Genomic DNA, 18,751 nt, shown 5'->3' on the forward strand with positions numbered 1-18,751 from the left:
AGTTTTTCTTTAATTTCCGTAAAATAGTGTATATTTTTAAAAACATTAAACCATTTTTCAAGTTTAAGATTCTCATTCTCAAATAAATGGATCCAATCAGGACGTCACCTAGACCCTGTCGGAATACGATTGGGGACTCGACTGGGGCATTGTCGGGAACTTATAGGGACCCATCGAGACCCTATTGGGAACCGAGAGGAGCTCGGTTGGGACTTCGTTGGAACCCAGTTGGGACTCGGCCGGGACACTACCAGGACCCGGCTTGGCCACCGTTGGGACTCGTAGAGTCCCAACCGAGACCCATTTGGGACCCGGTCTGGACACTGTTGTGACCCGGCCGGGACCTGGTTAAAGACCCAAACAGAATTCAGTTAGGACATGCTAAGACTTCGTTGAGACTTGCCAAGACACGGTTGGGCCACTACTGGGACTTGGTCAGGATTCGCCAAGATCAACCGGGTAGATTTACATTAAAAAAGGATCATGTAGATCCGCTTCAAGAGCTACAGATTCATTTGAAAATGCATTTTAAATGCTAGGAGATGAGGTATACAACAAAATTGGCAAAGTCCTCAAGTGTGGGAAAATATTGCTTGCAAAACTTCTTTTTTCTCTTACCTAAAATACGTATGAGCCAAAATAATGAAAACCAAAGAGATAACATACATGTATAAATGGATGTAATTCAATGACATTAAGAGTACACAGTACTTATCCAGCATCAGTATCAGAGTCCAATTGCTTACAGCTTACAAGAATACCTTGATCCCAAATCTCAAGAGACCTGTGAATACGCAGATTGATTAGATAATGGATAATTTAACAGGAATTCCTTGTCCGTAGAGCAACACAAGACTACTGAAAAAGCAAAAGTGAGCACGAAAGTTGTTGCAAACACAGACCTTGTCCCATTGATATCGATACAAAGGAATTGGCCATGTCGCCATCCATCTTGGAAATGTCCAAAAAAGACATCACCAGACTTCGAATAGAAACGCCCTTCACCATTGGCCTTTCCCTTCCAAAAATTTGCAAACCATCGATCCCCCGTGTGAAAATAAAACCAACCCTACATAAGCGCAGATATATACATTCTTATGATAAACCATAAAGAATTAATTCTTCAAGGTACAGACCCAACTTATGCTGGCGACCACTTGTAAAGATAGGAAAACAGTGGTCTCCATTTTTCATCACCAGCAATGAAGAGGATGCATAGTTCATGATGTTTATTTCCACCAACTATAGAAGCAAGAAATGCACTAGTTTGGAATATGTATGTCTTGTGGACCTCATGAAGAGACCAAAAGATATATCCTTCTGGGAAATAGAAGTATAATAAGGATAGAGCATGTCTGCTGGTTATGCATGTCAACATGCAATGAATGTTGAAAGGGGGTAAAAGAAAAATTTCATGGACAAACATAATTAACACCAAAGCAACAGGGGTGTAAGCAGCCAAGGCAGACATCTGGACGAAAAATGGGATATATTTGTATTCTTTAGGTCGAAATGTTCACAAGGGGTTCCACTTCACCTAATATCGACCACAAAAGGTACTACAAAAATCCTAATGATTTATGTGCTTCAGCTCCATTTAGCATGTATTTGCAACTGTGATAGAAAAGTTTGAGGAAAATGTCAAAGTTCTATTCCAGTGAGGGCCACTTCGATAAGTTCAAAAGAATGCTACGTGCATATGAATTCTTGTCAACCAATCTTGCTGAATTCTCACCAAGATTAATTTTTCATTTCATTGTCTCATAATCATTTTCAATTAATTTCTCATTAGTGATCATACGTAATACAGGCAGGGATGAAAGGATTTGAACCCGTGACATGTTTGTAATAGGGTTACAAAATATTTATGAAGCCCTCTTTGTTTGGTTTGGTAAATTGTGGGTCTCCAAAACCAATTGTGGTAGGTTTAATCCTACTAAGCGTGATTCCATTCTTGTTGTTCTTCTAAGCATGCTGAAACTTTACAGAATGAGCTGCATACCATATATATGAATTCAAATCCAACATGTCCAGATCATGTGAGTCCAAGAAGTAATCAAAACCACCTAATTAACTGAAACCAGATATGACCAAAAAACTGATTTAATGGAAATATGATATGCAGTAGTGGAGTAGAACTTATCCTATCGCCCAGAAGCTGGTCTCTCAAGTCAGAAATCAACTTTATATGGAAAAGAAAAAGACAAACCTTCCCATGCATAACATCTTCCCTCCATGAGCCCTGGAATACATCCCCATTACTGAAGTAGAAGGTACCTAGACCTGATCTCTTACCATAGTGCCATATACCATCATATATGCTTGCATCTCCAAGAACCAGACGTCCCTGTGTAATTTCACTCATAAACTGAGATTCCATTCCCTTTGTACAGTGCAACAAACATAATCCAGATATCGAGCTTAACAGTACCTTTCCTTCAGGAAGACCTCCTTGACATCGCCCCCTGTAAAACCCTCCTCTATATGGCATCTCTACAATAGGACTCCACTTTTTTGGTGAATCTCTTTCAGCTTCCTGTATGAAAAGCATACAATCAGAACTGAAAAATAATTATGTTGTTTTGGAGAGCATAGGAACAGGTCAACTTCAAGATTGAAGGAGACTCATACTACACTTACATCACCTTAAAGATATATAGGAAAGATTTTTTATCATTTCCAGAAAGTACAGCAAGAGATCATTGAAATTTTCAGTTTCTTATGCTGTCACAATAATATACAGATCATATAAATGGGACTTAGGTTGGTACAGCACATGATTATAATAAAGAACAAGTCCCAAAGTTCCCTCTTCAGGAGTCATTGGCATTAGAAGGATAGGAGGATTCACAGCAGCAAACTAAAATGAATAATGCAGCATACCATTAAATTACTGGATGTGGTAGACAGCCATGGAACCATTTCACTTTGCATACACGAGAAACATATTACTTCTGTTAAATCCTATTCCACATTATTCATATTCCCAATTCAAAACTAAACTACAACTGTATATTTACTGAAAAATAATAAATAAGATTTTGCACTTGCTTTTGTATTCTAAGTATTTTCTTCGCTGAGAAAAGTTCAAGTACAAACATACACTTATTTTCCCCTTTTTTTCTATTAATTTTTACATTAGTATTTTAGGTCTGAATCTATTATTTGTTATTTTCAGATGTATCATCTAACTTTGTGGACTGGTAATTAACAAATACTAATATAGAAGGATGATAAATTCCCAGGTTCAACCAAAATAAAACAAAAACACACAATGCTCTGCAGAGAACAGATAACTTTCCAGAAAATTATAGTATGCCTCACAACTTGAACGAAGCATGTAGATCTATTTTCATGAGCAGCAGATTACCAACATAGATGCTGCACGAACAGAGAGATCTCCCTGCTTCTTTGTAATATCAACATATTCTCCTTTAAATGAAGTAAATGTGTTATTACAAAAGTCCTTCACTGCTTCAAAGCCTGCATCAGTCAAACCACTCCATGAAGAAACGCTTGAATTAACAACTGGTTCAGCTTTTGCATCACCCTCAGTTTCTGGATCAAGGTTTTGTGTTGTAAGTGAGATATTGGCATTGTCTTTTAACTCCACTGAAGGTCGTACACCAACAGGAAGGCGGAGGATGCTGAGGTTATGAATCAATGAAGTAGTTCCAGTGTCAGCAGCTCTTTCTTTGGCCCACTCCTTCGCAATCTCATACGCAGGCCTCAAGTTCCAACTCATGAGTGGCTCCCTTTGGAAAGCAGGAGTTCCTAGACAATGCAATTTAAAATCGCGAGAAAAAAAAAAAAATTTGAATTATCTAGATCAGGTGTTCGTTTTTATTAACAAAAAAAAAAAAACCCTAGGCCAGCACAACTCTTTCAAACTGTAAATTATTGATTCACATCGAATTGATAAAAAAACCTCAAGTGTGCTACCTTCACTAATTGCATTGTAAAATCTGGAAGACTTGGCACTTGTTTCTGATAATCCAACCTCACTTTCGTCAGATTCACTATCATAATTCCTACAAAAGCAAAAAAAAATAAAAATAAATAAGGACATGAGGTTTACATCTTTATATCACAAGTGAAATAAAGCGAAGGGGGGAAAATCAATCAAACCTTGAAGCATAGAACTCATTGTCATTGCTGCTCCCCACTGTTTGGAAATTTTCAGGTAGCTGATCATTATCTTCAGCTATATTGTTTACATCAATGCCATTTCCTCCGTCATGAGAGTCTCCTGAATCTCTCTCTTCATAAAGAAATGCATTTTCCTGTAAATGGTTTCCCTCAGTGCCATTCAAATGCGGATGGTGTCTCCTCAGCAGATCAAAAACAAAAGGGATATGACGGGCCAGTGTAGACAGTATACTGCTTTTCTGAGAGGACTGTTGCCTGGTATCGCTGGTAATCACATGAATCATATCTCAGAATTTTGAAAGGAAAAGTTAATTAGCAGGGAAAAATTCGAGGCATAGCCTTGATTGAATAGCATATACCATATGAGGCACATGTTGAAAGAAACACCAAGCATGCAAAAGATCACAACTAAAGGCAGTATGAAAATTGCAGCATAGCCTGTGTTTCATGAGGAAACTATTTTTTTATTAAAAGAAAACATCATCCCTCCTATCTACAAATAGAATGAAACTTCATACATTCACAATATTTTACAGCCTAGGAGGGAAATGGAGTAAGCTGGAAGTAATATCCAAGACCACTTGTAAGTGAGTCTAGTTGCCGGATATCCGCACTCTCAAGCCCATACTCACATTAAAAGCCACTGGCTGCAATGTATTGGATTCCAAAGAAAATCTCCAAAACAACTTGCAAAAGAGCCTTTATTATACTATCACCAAGACACCATTCTACATAAGCCTTTATCGTTGGCACTTCCAGAGAATATCCATTTGATGCTCTTCTTTAGATGAACCACTTTGACCACATTTAAACAAGAAAATACAGTAAACTAGAAAGTTATTTGAGATGAACATCATGAGATAAGTCCCTCCTTGAGGCAACTGAAAGATATTAGAGGGGCAAGTCAACTGTTAGAAGAGTGTCTTTGGGTTAATATGTAATATGGGTATTTTGGCCTTTGTTTTCAATGTTATATATTTTTTTTGATAAATAAAGATATATATATCAAAGGCGCAGAGGGGCGCAACCCTAGTACACCGGGAGTATACAAGAGAGCGACTAAGAAGAAGAGAAAGAAGAAGAGAACATAAAAAGAAAATCTTGGAAGCTGATTACTATAGGCGCAAGCCAACCAGTAGTCCAAGTAAAGAGAGTGTACAAGAAAAAATGCATAAGGTCCTCTAAATTCCTAGCCAAGTCTTCAAAACTTCTTGCATTTCTCTCGTTCCAAATGCACCACATGAGGCAAAGAGGTACCATCTTCCACACGACGGCGCTGCTAGTTTTACCACCCGTCCACCAAGAATCGAACATCTCCTTAACGTTACCCGGCATAACCCAACACAAACCAAACCGAATGAAAATGGCGTTCCATAAGGTACGCGCCACCCCACAGTGTAGAAAGAGGTGATCAACAGACTCCCCATCTGATTCACACATGCAACAACGATTTATCGCCACAATACCTCTCTTCCGAACATTGTCCAAAGTAAGAATCTTTCCAAGCGCAGTCGTCCAAGCAAAAAAAGCCACTTTCGAGGGAGCCTTGGTGCGCCAAATGCTTTTCCAAGGGAAAGGAGTGGGATCTTTAGGTGCAAGGATCCTATAATAAGATCTTACTTCGAAATTACCTTTCCGAGAAGAAATCCAACTTATTCTATCCTCCCCTTCCCCACCAAATGGGTGCGAATACAATAGCGAATAAAAAGAGGCCAAAACCTCCACTTCCCAATCATGTACCCTGCGAGTGAAGGAAATATTCCACTGAACAGAGCCATTTGAGCATTCCCTATTGTCTGCAATAGACGCATCCTTATTAGCGGCAATACTGAAAAGTCCCGGAAAAACCTCCTTGAAAGGCATGTCACCGCACCAGATATCCTCCCAAAAATTGATATTGGACCCAAGACCTGGGACAAATCTAATGTGGCCTTGGAACGACCTCCACCCCCTACAAATGTGCTTCCATAACCCTACCCCATGCGATCCTCTGGGAACCCTGGAGCACCAACCACCCCAAGCCACACCATACTTTGCCACTAGGATCTTTCTCCACCAAGCCTCTTTCTCATGAGCAAATCTCCACAACCATTTTCCCAATAAAGCTTGATTCATCAAACGCAAATTCCGAATGCCTAAACCTCCCTCAGTGATCGGAGAACAAACCTTATCCCAACTGACCAGATGAAACTTAAACTCTTCATCAATCCCACCCCATAAGAAATCACGTTGAATCTTCTCAATGCGCTTCACCACTGATGCCGGAATAGGAAACAAAGGCAGAAAGTAGGTGGGGAGATTGGATAAGGTGCTCTTAATGAGAGTGATCCTCCCCCCCTTAGATAAATACAATCGTTTCCAAGAGGCCAACCTTCTGACATATTTCTCCAACACATCCTCCCAAATGGTCTTGACCTTGAACGAGGCCCCCAGAGGGAGACCCAAATACTTTAACGGCGTAGTAGCTGTACCACATCCCAAAATACCAGCCAACATGTCCGCATTTTCCGTAGTGCCTACAGGGACCAGAACGGATTTGGCCAAGTTCACCTTTAACCCAGAGATAGCTTCAAAGCATACAAGTAAGGCACCAATATTTCTTACTTGAGTAGGGTCTGCCCCACAAAAAAACCAGAGTATCATCAGCAAAGAGAAGATGAGAGACGATTACCTGATCCGCTTCTCTAGCCCCTACAGAAAACCCAGAAATGAGACCCCTATCTATCGAGGCATCAATCAACCTGCTGAAGGCCTCCATGACCAAAACAAATAGGAATGGAGAAAGAGGGTCGCCTTGCCTCACTCCACGTGAACTATCAAAGAATCCGGAAGGAGATCCATTAATCAAGACCGAGAATCTCACAGACGAAATGCAATGCTCGATCCAGGAGCACCATTTATCTCCAAAACCGCACCTTCTTAGAAGATAAAAGAGGAACTTCCAATTCATATGATCATAGGCCTTTCCATGTCCAATTTGCACAATAAGCCGGGTTCCCCTAATCTGATACGACTATCCAGACACTCATTGGCGATGAGAACTGAGTCCAGTATTTGCCTGCCTTTAACAAAAGCATTCTGGGGTTTAGAGATAACCCTGTTCATTACTCTCTTCATTCTATTAGCCAAGACCTTGGCAATAATCTTGTATGTCCCTCCCACAAGGCTAATCGGACGAAAATCCTTAATAACATTAGCTCCATGAGACTTCGGAATAAGAGAGATGAAAGTGGCATTTAGACTCTTTTCAAATTTACCTCGATCAGGAAACTCCGCAAAGACCGCCATAATGTTCCCCTTGATCACATCCCAACAATCCTGGAAGAAAGCCATAGAGAAGCCGTCCGGACCTGGAGCCTTGTCCCTATCCATCCCTTTCACCACCTCCCATACCTCCCTTTCCTCAAACGGGGCCTCCAACCTAGTGGCCTCCCCAACATCCAACATGTCAAAATCAAGGTCATCTAGCCTCGGTCTCCAAGTGAGACTCTTTGAAGAGGGCCTCGTAGAAATGGGTAACATGGTCACTAATAACCTCTTGATCTGAAGTGGTTGAGCCATCCACAATCAACGTCTCTATAGTATTATGTCTTCGATTTGCATTGGCCATCTGATGAAAAAATTTCGTACATTTATCTCCCTCTTTCAACCACCGGACCCTAGATTTTTGCCTCCAACTAATTTCTTCTTGTAACAGTAAGGTCTCCAATTCTCTTATTAGTGACTCCTTCCTCTCAATATCTTCAGAGGATAAACCTCTCTCTTCCTCCACCCTATCAAGAATCTTTAAATCCTCCATCCGAGCCTTGATGTGCCCTTCCACATTGCCAAAAACCTGATTATTCCATCTCTTAATATCCTCCTTGAGAGCTCGCATCTTTTTTGCCAAAATAAAACTTGGAGTACCAAGGAAATGATAAGAACCCCACCAGCTTCTAACTTTGTCCACAAACCCCTCCGCTTTAAGCCACATATTTTCAAACTTGAATGGTCTCTTGCCGCCCAAAAAATAGTTACAATCAAGAACAATAGGAGCATGATCCGAACAAACACGAAGCATCCTTTTTTGTCGCACACCTGGGTAATGAACTTCCCAATCAATGTTATATATATATATATATATATATATATATATATATATGAAGTATGAGAGGAGAAAGGCTACGTGAGAAACATATGTCCTCTTTTTCTCTTCTCTTTTCTTTTCATGCAAACCCTAAACCCTACAACATGGTATCAGAGATGGCATCTGATTATCTGCCCTGGGTTCACACTCACCATGGTAAGAAGACTCGCCGGACACATCATCGCAAGGGCAAAACCTTCTCTAGCTACATTGGAGAAGCCATCGGAGACAATAGAAATCAGAGGAGCTAGCTCCGGTGCCTCAGCGATAGACTCCACGCTTCTGAGGAGATCACCCTGAACCACCGTAGATGCCATCTCCGTTGGTTCATCCCTAAGACCTGGTTCAGAACCTGATTCCAACTCAGCACCGGCAGAAACTCTAGCTCCAGCCCCAAATGATGAGGCCTAACCTTTTTCCACTTAAGCCCAGCCCTCATCGTTAATCCATGAAATGATTTGGGCTTTAGGCCCAGCTCAATAAAAATGACCCGATCCACATCAACCCTAATCTTTTCAAGAACCCTCTTCAATGATTGCAATACCCTCATCGTCTTCCTCACTAAAGCGCCGCCTCCGTGAGAAGGTTTCCTATCTAGCAACGAACCAGCCTTTTCCTTCTTAGGCGACGCACCATTCTCAAACTCAAAGTTTACTAGTGATCTCGTCTTCTCACCACCCTTAACCAACTCAAAAAAAACTGCCATTGGAATCAAATCTAAATGATTTGCTATTTCCGGATTCACTCCACCAGGATTCTCGGATAGCATTGCAGCATAGGTCTGAGTAGACAAAATTCCACAATCGCCGGAAATACCTCCAGAGGCCATCGGTCGGTCCTTTACAACAATGAGCCCTAGCAAGTGCTGTAGTTCGCCCATGAAACGACGCCAGCACCATCCTCCACGGCCCTCAGGTAGCCAAATAATCCCTTTTTACCCCCTCATCAAAAACAGCCGCCTCTAAGAACCGCCCAGCCTTGTTGCTACCCTTACGGACCATCAGAACCTCCTCCCAGAAAGATTTAACAAAATCCTCCGCCTGAGACATCCACACCTCCTCCACCGTGTCCGCCAACCAATCCAAGCACCGAATCCCTAGCGAAATAGATCCGCCAAAACCTTTTCGCCTCTCTTCCAAAGGAATCTCTAACTTACCTGGTTTCGCCGAGAACGAGAAGGATTTAGTTTCCACTGTAAAACGACATTCCATCTTCAACCTAAATAATCGCATCTCACGAACTAGAACGATCTCTAGCTGGACGCGCCTACATGCACCACCACTAGAGGAGAGAGAGAGCGAGAAAAACTATCGTATGTCGCAAGAATATATATGAAAATTTTGATTGTATTCAATGTTACAATATATATATATATGAAGTATGAGAGGAAAAAGGCTAAGTGAGAAACATATGGCCTTTTCTTCTCTTCTCTTTTCTTTTTATGCAAACCCTAAACCCTACAACACCAACCATTATGCACCCAAACATCTTAGATAATATACCAAATCTCTCATCATTAACATATATCCTTGCAGCGAAATTTCATTCATATTAATCTCAAGCTTTAACAAGAAGTCAAAGAGAGAAAGAATACACTTAAGGTATATAATCTATAAAAGTTCTACCAAGTTGATGCACACTATCCCAGACAAAAAAAACATATTGGAGCATAGGACATATTCTGTTGAACATAATTGAAACTCAAAAGGAAGGAACCGATACATGGAACAAAAGACTTTTTACACCAACAAATATTGCTCTGGTAATAAACAGGAGTTTACACTACAAGCTCCTATCCTAAACAGTAATTCCAATGTGTGATCATGAAAGTTGGATGAATCAAAATATATTTTGGATGTTCTAAGAAGAGTTTGATAGGGTTAGAAGAATCTGTTGCTGACGGCGATCACTTACAAGGGTATTTTGGTCATTGTCTTCAATTTTACAATATATATAAAGAGGTGTGAAAGAGGCAATGTATGTGTTCAAGCCTCCTCTTTCTCTATTTGCTTCCGCTGGAAATTAAATTGATCCATGGAGCATCCACATGGGTTAATGGAGCCACAATTCAAATTAGGATAATATTTTAAAGGTTATCAAGTAGTCGGTGGGGTGGTTATTTGATTTCTCTAAGAGGGCCTCCCCGCTTATGCTTGAAATGCCTAGTTTCTCTCTCCTAGAATTTCTCCCCGCTTTGGATTCTAGTAGAGAGATTCTACTGTTTTTAAGAGTGAGCGTGGAGTTTAGAAAGGAACACAATGATAATAACAAAAAATACAGCTCCTCCCTCTACGTTCATCATCTCTAGGGTAACCATCATGGCCCCTAGAATTTGAAGTGCGCTAATTAACGCTAATTAAAAGGGAGACTTTGATAGCCTCCTAAGTGAGGAGGAAGAGCTATTGGTTCTTGTAATTGTGAATTGGGCATAGGTTGTAAGACAAACAAGAGATCCGACCTGTGTCAGATCCACTTGGAGGAAGATATATCGAATAACTTTCTTTTAACATTGGTATTAGAGCTTTATGTGCTTGTTTTCACCCTTATGAATGTGATTTTATAATATCTAATGTGTTGGATTGGGTTTGTGACCATGAAAGAAAAAATATGCCTTTTTTATTTTATTTTTTCTAAATTCGAATTTAATATTGGAGGCTATATTACGACATATATCAGGTCAAGTTTGTCTCATGAGTATGTTTTTTATGATGTCAGTTTCATGGCATGTAGAGAGTATTTTGAAGCCCTAATATTGTGTGTTTATGTTAGGGCCGAACCATTTCAGCTTAATTTAGACCCAATAAACATTGTTTTCTGGAAATTAAAGCTATATGGTTAGATACTTTGTTTCATAAGCATTAAAACAACATATTACACACCTAATTTCAACTTAAAATGTATGAGATATGACTAATCAAAGTTTAAGGATGAAAAAACCAGAAAATAGAGCCAGAGGTTGAAGATGATGAACAGTGCCTGACAAAGCCCACTCTCAATAGAGGCCCGTGTGTCACTCTACCACTTGCTGCTCATTCTAAGCATCGGATTAGCCTTTGTAAGTGATTTTCGTGGGTCCAAAGTTGTCAAGAGGGCAGAAATAGGGCAATGGTGAAGTATGTAAAAGAGATGCAACTCATATGATTCAGATTTGATTAAATACCTTTGACCCTCGTGTGATTTAATGACTTTATTTTTGCCCACTTCAGTTTTAATTCGTATCGTAGATGGTACCTTGCTTAAGGCTAGAAACGAAGATGGTCCCTCCATCCATAAAAGTAACAAAAATCCATGTCAAACCAATTAAAAACTAGGGCGTGGCCATATGCCTCATTAAGAACTGAAAAACTCATTAAAATTGAAAACTAAAAACCAAAAAAATTTATAAAAAACATTAAAACTTCTTAAAAAAAAAAATTGGAAGGGGTGGCTCAAAGGGAGAAAATGGAGCTGGCTAGCCACCCCGTTTTGGCTAAGGGCCCCAAGGCCCATGGCCCTTGTGGGTGGTTTTGGCCGCTCCCAAGGGGCTAACCCCTAGTTTATTTTTCTTTTGGCATTTTGAGGGCGGGGAAACCATCGCCAAGGGCCATGAGGGTGGTTTGGCTACCCCTAGACTGGCCACAAGGGTGGCTGAAACCACCTTTGGCTGGCCATATGGGGGTGGCTCACCCCTTCCACACCTTTTTTTTTTTTTTATAAATATTTTTAGTATTTTTTGTTTTCTATTTTTATTTCTTTATTTATTTTTCAATTTGTATTGAGTTTTTTCCTTTTTAATAAGGCATATGGACACATGGCAATTTATGATTGGTTTGACGATTTCCGTTAGTTTTATGGATGGAAGATGGACAAAGGGGCTACCTCATTTTTTATACTTCACGGAGGAACCATGTACGATACGAATAAAAATTCAGGAGGACAAAACCAAAAAAAGGTCAATAAACCACAGGTACTAAAAGAAGTGATTAACCAATGATTTTATTCCAGTATTTTATTTTTCCAGATTTGATTTCCTTTCTATATCTCATTTACTGTAATTCCATATCAGTGTGTTACTTCTATTTGAAAACAGGTGTAGATGTATCATTGAATCATCAAGAAATAATAAGATCAAATTCTTCTTTCCTATCTTTCAATTATTCAACTTCATATCATAATGTTTTGTTCCTTTCCTCTCGCCTTTGTGTCGCTTTCCACGATAACGGAACCTTTTTGGCTTGCAGTTGTTACCATCGCAAACCCGTGCTTGCAACTTTTAAGGAAAATCTGAAATTTTGCTTCAAGTGGGTCTGTGTTGGCAGCACACGTAGGATACCGGTGTCCCTGTGCCGACAAACTACCATTCTTCCCGATCATTGTGGGTGGACGATAGACGAACATATGAGGGTGAAAAGGCTTGGCAGTGAGACCTAAGATGTTTTCTAGAGAAATCACAGTGTTATGATGCGGCCGTGAAGTATTTCGATATGAAGGCTCAAATGATGGGTCATATAGCCATGAACAAAACAACACGTCGTACATGGTAGACCCAAACAACAGGTTGTTTTGCCAGAGGCAAAACGACAGGTTGCGCGCTTCATTTTCTGATTGTATCTGACTCTATCTCCATTTTCTCAATGATGCCACCCCAAATAGTAGAGGCCTTATAGTGAGCACCCAAGGGAAGACCCAAATACTTCATTGGCAACGAAGCCAACCCACACCCAATAATGCTAGCCAATCTCTCCACATCCCCCAGATCGTCTACAGGAACAATCTCAAACTTGAAACAAATTTATTTTCAACCTCGACACCGCTTCAAAACATAGAAACAAACATCTTCAATTCCGGAATTTTTAAACGCTAGGCTTGCAAAAAAGTAACGTACCATTTGCAAACAACAAATGTGACACTATCGTCTCCTCATGGTTTCTAAAGCCTGCCGAAAACCCAGATAGAGGCCCGCTTTCCACTGTAGCAGACATCATCCTACTTAAAACCTCCATAACTACCACGAACAATAATGGAGACAATGGATTCCCCTGTCGTAATCCACATAAGCTACTAGAAAACTCCGAAGGTGAACCATTAATAAGAATGGAGAAGCGAACCGTAGAGATGCAATGATCTATCCAACCTCGCCATCTCTCCCAAAAACCACCTCTCTATAGCATATATAATAGAAACTCCCAATTAACGTGATCATAGGCCTTCTCCAAATCCAGTTTACAAAGGATACCCAGTTCCCCAGAGCGAATCTGACTATCCAAACATTCATTTGACACTAAAATAGAATCCAGGATTTGTCTTCCTTTGATAAACGCATTTTGAGAATGTGATATAATCTTCCCCACAACCGACTTCAACATGTTCGCTAGTGCATTCGAAATAATTTTGTATACCCCACTTACTAAACTGATAGGTTGAAAATCCTTAAGCTCCATTGCCCCACCTTTCTTCGGAATAAGAGAGACAAACTTAGCATTAAGACTCTTCTCAAATTTTCCACGTCTACAGAACTCCTTAAAAAATGCCATAATGTCAACCTTTAATACCTCCCAACACTTCTAGAAGAAAGCCATAGAAAATCCATAAGGTCTGGGCACCTTACCACCATTGAAATTCCTCACCACCTCCCACGCTTCACATTCCTCAAAATCTCTCCCCCTCGTCAATGGTGAGAAATGATAGATCATCCACCTTAGGTCTCCACCTATATTGTTCATAGTACAATATCTTTTAGAAATTCACAATGTGGTCCTTAATTACTCATGGCTCATCAATCATGTTCCCATCCACCACTAAAAAGGCAATTGAATTTTGTCACCTATGTGAATTTGCTAATGATGAAAGAACTTCGTATTATTGTCTCCCTCTGTCAACCACAAGGCTCTTGATTTTTGTCTCCAACTTATTTTACTTCTTCAAGATATATGTTCTGCTCCAACTCTCTAGAATACTCTGCCTTCTTCAAAATCTCATCTTTAGTTAACGATCTCCCCCCTGCAACCCGATCCAGCTCACAAAGACCCTCCATCATCGCCTTCTTCCACTTCCCTACATCCCCAAAGACCTCCGCATTCCAGTTTTTCAAGTCAACTTGCAGTGCTTTCAATTTCTGTGCCAACACATAACTAGACGCCCCTCATATTTGTAGGATCCCCACCACATCTTGACCTTCTCTACAAAACCCTCGGATTGCAGCCACATGTTTTCAATTTAAAAAACCTCCAACCCCTACTCCCCACTCCAGTATCTAACATCAGCGGAAAATGATCAAACAATAACCAAGGAAGTCATCGCTGAGACACATCTGGATAATATGGCAACAGACCTTGACAAGTCTATAGTCCAAACAGTCATATTAAATGGCCATGCTCAAGCCTTCAACTCCTCAAAAAACAGGCACAATATAGAATAATGACAGCTATGAATCTTGTTGATATCAGCTTCTGGCCTGAACTTTGGCCAACAACCTACAATGATTTCCAGCAAATCCATTTACACATCTCTGATGATAGGGCCCACTAAGGATCAAGTCAGAAATCTGCGCTGTCTTTTTCCATGCTTTGAAGCTGTCTCAGGGCTAAAAATTAACTTGTCAAAGTCTGAGATTGTTCCCATTGGTGAGGTGGAGGATGTTGATAGACTGGCAAGCATCTTTGGTTGTAGGGTGGCAAGATTACCTATGAAATACTTGGGTCTTCCTTTAGGGGCGCCCTACAAGTCTACCACCATTTGGAATCATATTGTTGAGAAAATGGGAAGGAAATTGGCGGGTTGGAAGAAAATGTATCTATCAAAGGGTGGGAGGCTCACACTGATTAAAAGCACTTTGTCCAACCCCTATTCCCTATTCCTGTGAGTGTGGCGAACAGATTGGAGAAGCTACAACGAGATTTCGTATGGGGTGGCCTAAATGAGGAGCCTAAGTTCCATTTAGTGAAATGGGCACAAATTTGCTCTCCCATGCAAGGTGGTGGTTTGGGCATCCAAAACTTGCGCACTTTCAATCTCACTTTATTGGGTAAAAAGTTATGGTGATATGCGACAGAAAGGGAGGCGTATTGGAGGTTGGTTATTGAGGTCAAGCATGGGTGCATGAATGGCGGTTGGTGTACCAAAGTGGTGGAGGGTCCCTATGGAGTTGGAGTGTGGAAACATATTCGGAGAGGGTGGGAAGTTTTCTCGAGATTTATTAGTTTCAAAGTAGGAGATGGCTCCCACATTAGGTTTTGGTACGATAATTGGATCGGGGATCAGCCCTTGAAGGGAGCTTTTCCTAAATTATTTCGAATCGCTAGTAATAAGGAGGCATGGGTTAGGGATCATATGCAACTGTCCAATGGAGTTATATAGTGGAATGTTCCTTTCTTACGAGCTGTCCAAGATTGGAAGGTAGAGGTGGTGAAGGCTTTTTTTGGGAAGTTATATGCCTTTCATAGTCATATGGGGTGACGGACTGCATGCGGTAGACTACTTCAAACGAAACATCTTTGAGGTAAAGTCTTTTTTTTTCGCATGCTTTCTTCTTTAGGAACAGATACTTCGTCATTCCCGTGGAGGAGTACATGGAAAGTCAAAGTTTCATTGCAAGTCAGTTTCTTTGTGCGGACGGCGACTCTTTGAAAGATTCTGACTTTGAATTATTTGCGTAAAAGTGGTAAGTCTATCAACTATCTTGTGGTGAGATGGTGTTGTATGTGTAAGCAAAGTGATGAGTCTATCAACTATCTTCTCCTTCACTCTGAGGTGGCATGAGCTTTATAGAGTGTGTTATTTTCTCTTTTTGATGTCACATGGATCCGGTTGGGAGGGATGGCAATTTGTTAGTTTGCAGGCGTGGTCAGCAAGGTAATATCTTAGCTAAGGAGATGTGGCGAATAGCACCATTGTGTCTTATGTGGATTATTTGGTGAGAGTGGAATGCAAGATGTTTTGAAGATCAAGAAAGGTCAATGGAAGAGCTCAAAAAGCTGCTTATTCAAACAATGTTCCATTGGCCTGACGCTTGTAGTGTGCCTAAGATTTCCACCATGTCTCAATTTTTATCTATATGTTCCTTTTTTTGCCTTTAGTGGGGCCTTTCTTTGTATATTTCATGTGTACTAGGGTTGCGCCCCTCTGTGCTTTTCAATGAATTACTTATTTATCAGAAAAAATGATTACTTGGTCCTTCAATCAATTTATCAAAGAAGATGGACATAGATAAATAGGAAGAAAAGAGTAAGATGACAACAAAGAAGAGAGAAAACAAGTGAAATAAAAGTAGGTATATAAATTGAATCGGGTATGCTCTAATATCAAGTTGACAACAAGTTTCCCCAAAAGCTTCAGCTCTTAAGAGCTACTAGTTATCACAAGTTCAGCAACAATCAATCAACAACAGCAATGACAAGCTGACAACTAACTTGCAAACATAGACATTTACGAATGGTCCTTGCAGATTCTCAATTTCTAGGATTACGTGATGTTCTAAATTCCTTAACTAATATTGAAGCAACCTGAATTTCAGTTCTCGAGTGATTGACAGCTATCAAGGAAACAGTACAGCCTATTAAGGAACAAATTAACAGCCACAAAACCAAGAATTAAGGCCTTAGTAGTGCATTCTTATTAAAAACAAGAGATCTCACCCGACTATAAGTACCGTAGTTAATAGCAGGTTGGGCTCCAGATTAGGCTCATGGATCAGAGATAATATAATGCTTCCAGCGTATTCTGTAGTTTGACGGAAAGTACGCAGAAAGGCATCACTTTTATCAACAGCGTTTGAACTTGCAAGGATGCATATAACCACGCCATTCAAATCCTACCCCAAAAAAAAAAAAGAAAAAAAAGAAAAAGAAAAGGCACCATTAGATTGTGGAACAAAATCATTACAAAAGGTGGTTACGGGGGGAGGGCCCAATAACACCTTTTCTTTTTGGCTGCCGAACATCCAATTTTAAGCAACATTTTTGAGCCTAAACTTTACAAATTTGTTGCAGTGCCAACTCCCCATTGCTCATCTATTTAATTTTGCTAACAGGATGAGCAAATAACAATCCAAGTGATGACACCAATATTAACAACAGCAACAATGGTGACTGGACATCCTTCACCTCCATTGCTGCTGCTGCCAATTTCTTCCTAAAAGGCCAAGACCAAGAAACAATGGTGAACCAAACACATTTGGAGGATCTGGTAAGGAAAGTTAGCCAACTGCAGATCACAAAATGGCAGCTCAACAGAGTATCAATACCGCAGAGCAAGTGGATGTTGCAGTAAAGTACACAAACAATGTTTTGAGGGGCTTAGGTTAGGAATTGAATAATCAATCATGACCAAATTTCTCAGTTATGAAACTCTAAAAGGTCAATCTCGTCAACCCAAAGGCAATTTCACCTCTCCCATCTGTAAGGCCAAGTTCTCCCAAATCCTTTTCTTTTTCATTCATTCCAGCCTATTAAAAATCAATCTTCACCAATACAAACTCATCCAAAACTTCAAGCCCATTTAATTTGTAATTTTAATCCATGCACATTTTAAGTTTTGAACTTGTTTATTATTTCTTGATTTAGTTCTTGAATTTAAATCTAACGTTCTACTCCTATTTTTGAGGTTCCAATTTGTAGGAATAATTCTTGTCTATTAATTTCCTTGCACATAATGCAAAAGGACTATTAATTGAGTTCAGAAGAGGAGTTGAGCCAAATTCATTTGGCTGTGAGAAACCCGAACGGACTGGTTCTTTTGGCTGATTGCACCTAGCCGGACATTGGCCTGCTATCTGGCAAGGAAGCGACTGTCGTTGCCCCTCCTCACAGCTGGAATAACCCCAATTTTTGTGGGAACCCATTTGGCAACCCATACCCAACTTGACCGAAATTGGTTAAATTCATCAAATTGATTTGTTCTGGGTAGATAAACTGATCTGATCTACAGTATTTTAATGTTTATTTTAGTTAATTGTATTTTTAATTGATGTGAATTGAAGTGGGAGTTTAGTTCTAGCCTTACAGTGGTAATTGCATGAAATTGATGATTTATTTATGAAATTGAGGGACTAGAATTATGTGCCTAAACATTCATAATGAATGTTGGCTGTGATTTAATTTGAAAGAATTGGAATTTATGGTTCCAAGTAGCCCTAAATTTGGGGATTTTTGTTTTCCCGAACGTTATTGGTTAAATTGATAGTACACTTGTGCAATTAGAGGCCTGAATTACATGTATAAATATCCAAATAAGATTGAGTCTAATGAAATTGGAAGAAGTAGAGAATTAGGGGGAAAATTGGGGATTAATTAAGCCTGGTTGTGATATTCTCAAATTGATAGCTCAATTGTAAAATTAAGTTTCCTAATGGACAATTAAAAGCCTTAATTGGCTTTGATCATGTTTAGCGTAGGACTAACTTGAAAATTGAGTCTTTTGGGTAGTAGGTAATTATGGTAAATTTATTGATGATGATCAAGTTAATTAATTGAGGCACGTGTGGTGGTAATTCTTGGCTAT

General features: G+C 39.9%; 1 protein-coding gene across 1 annotated transcript in view; it reads right to left on the reverse strand.

Annotated features, from left to right (window-relative positions):
* Positions 1-589: 589 nt before the first annotated feature.
* LOC132178538 (protein ACCUMULATION AND REPLICATION OF CHLOROPLASTS 3, chloroplastic) overlaps positions 590-18,751 on the reverse strand; it is a gene marked incomplete in the record, with an annotated part of 70,772 nt that continues 52,610 nt past the window's right edge. Inside the window, 8 exon segments of the mRNA XM_059590977.1 lie at positions 590-784; positions 903-1,069; positions 2,210-2,347; positions 2,432-2,536; positions 3,371-3,774; positions 3,943-4,031; positions 4,129-4,413; positions 16,888-17,063. Of these exon segments, the coding sequence (XP_059446960.1) occupies positions 712-784; positions 903-1,069; positions 2,210-2,347; positions 2,432-2,536; positions 3,371-3,774; positions 3,943-4,031; positions 4,129-4,413; positions 16,888-17,063 (1,437 nt within the window).

Source organism: Corylus avellana, chromosome ca4 (genome assembly GCF_901000735.1).
Source record: "Corylus avellana chromosome ca4, CavTom2PMs-1.0".
Classification (NCBI taxonomy): Eukaryota; Viridiplantae; Streptophyta; class Magnoliopsida; order Fagales; family Betulaceae; genus Corylus; species Corylus avellana.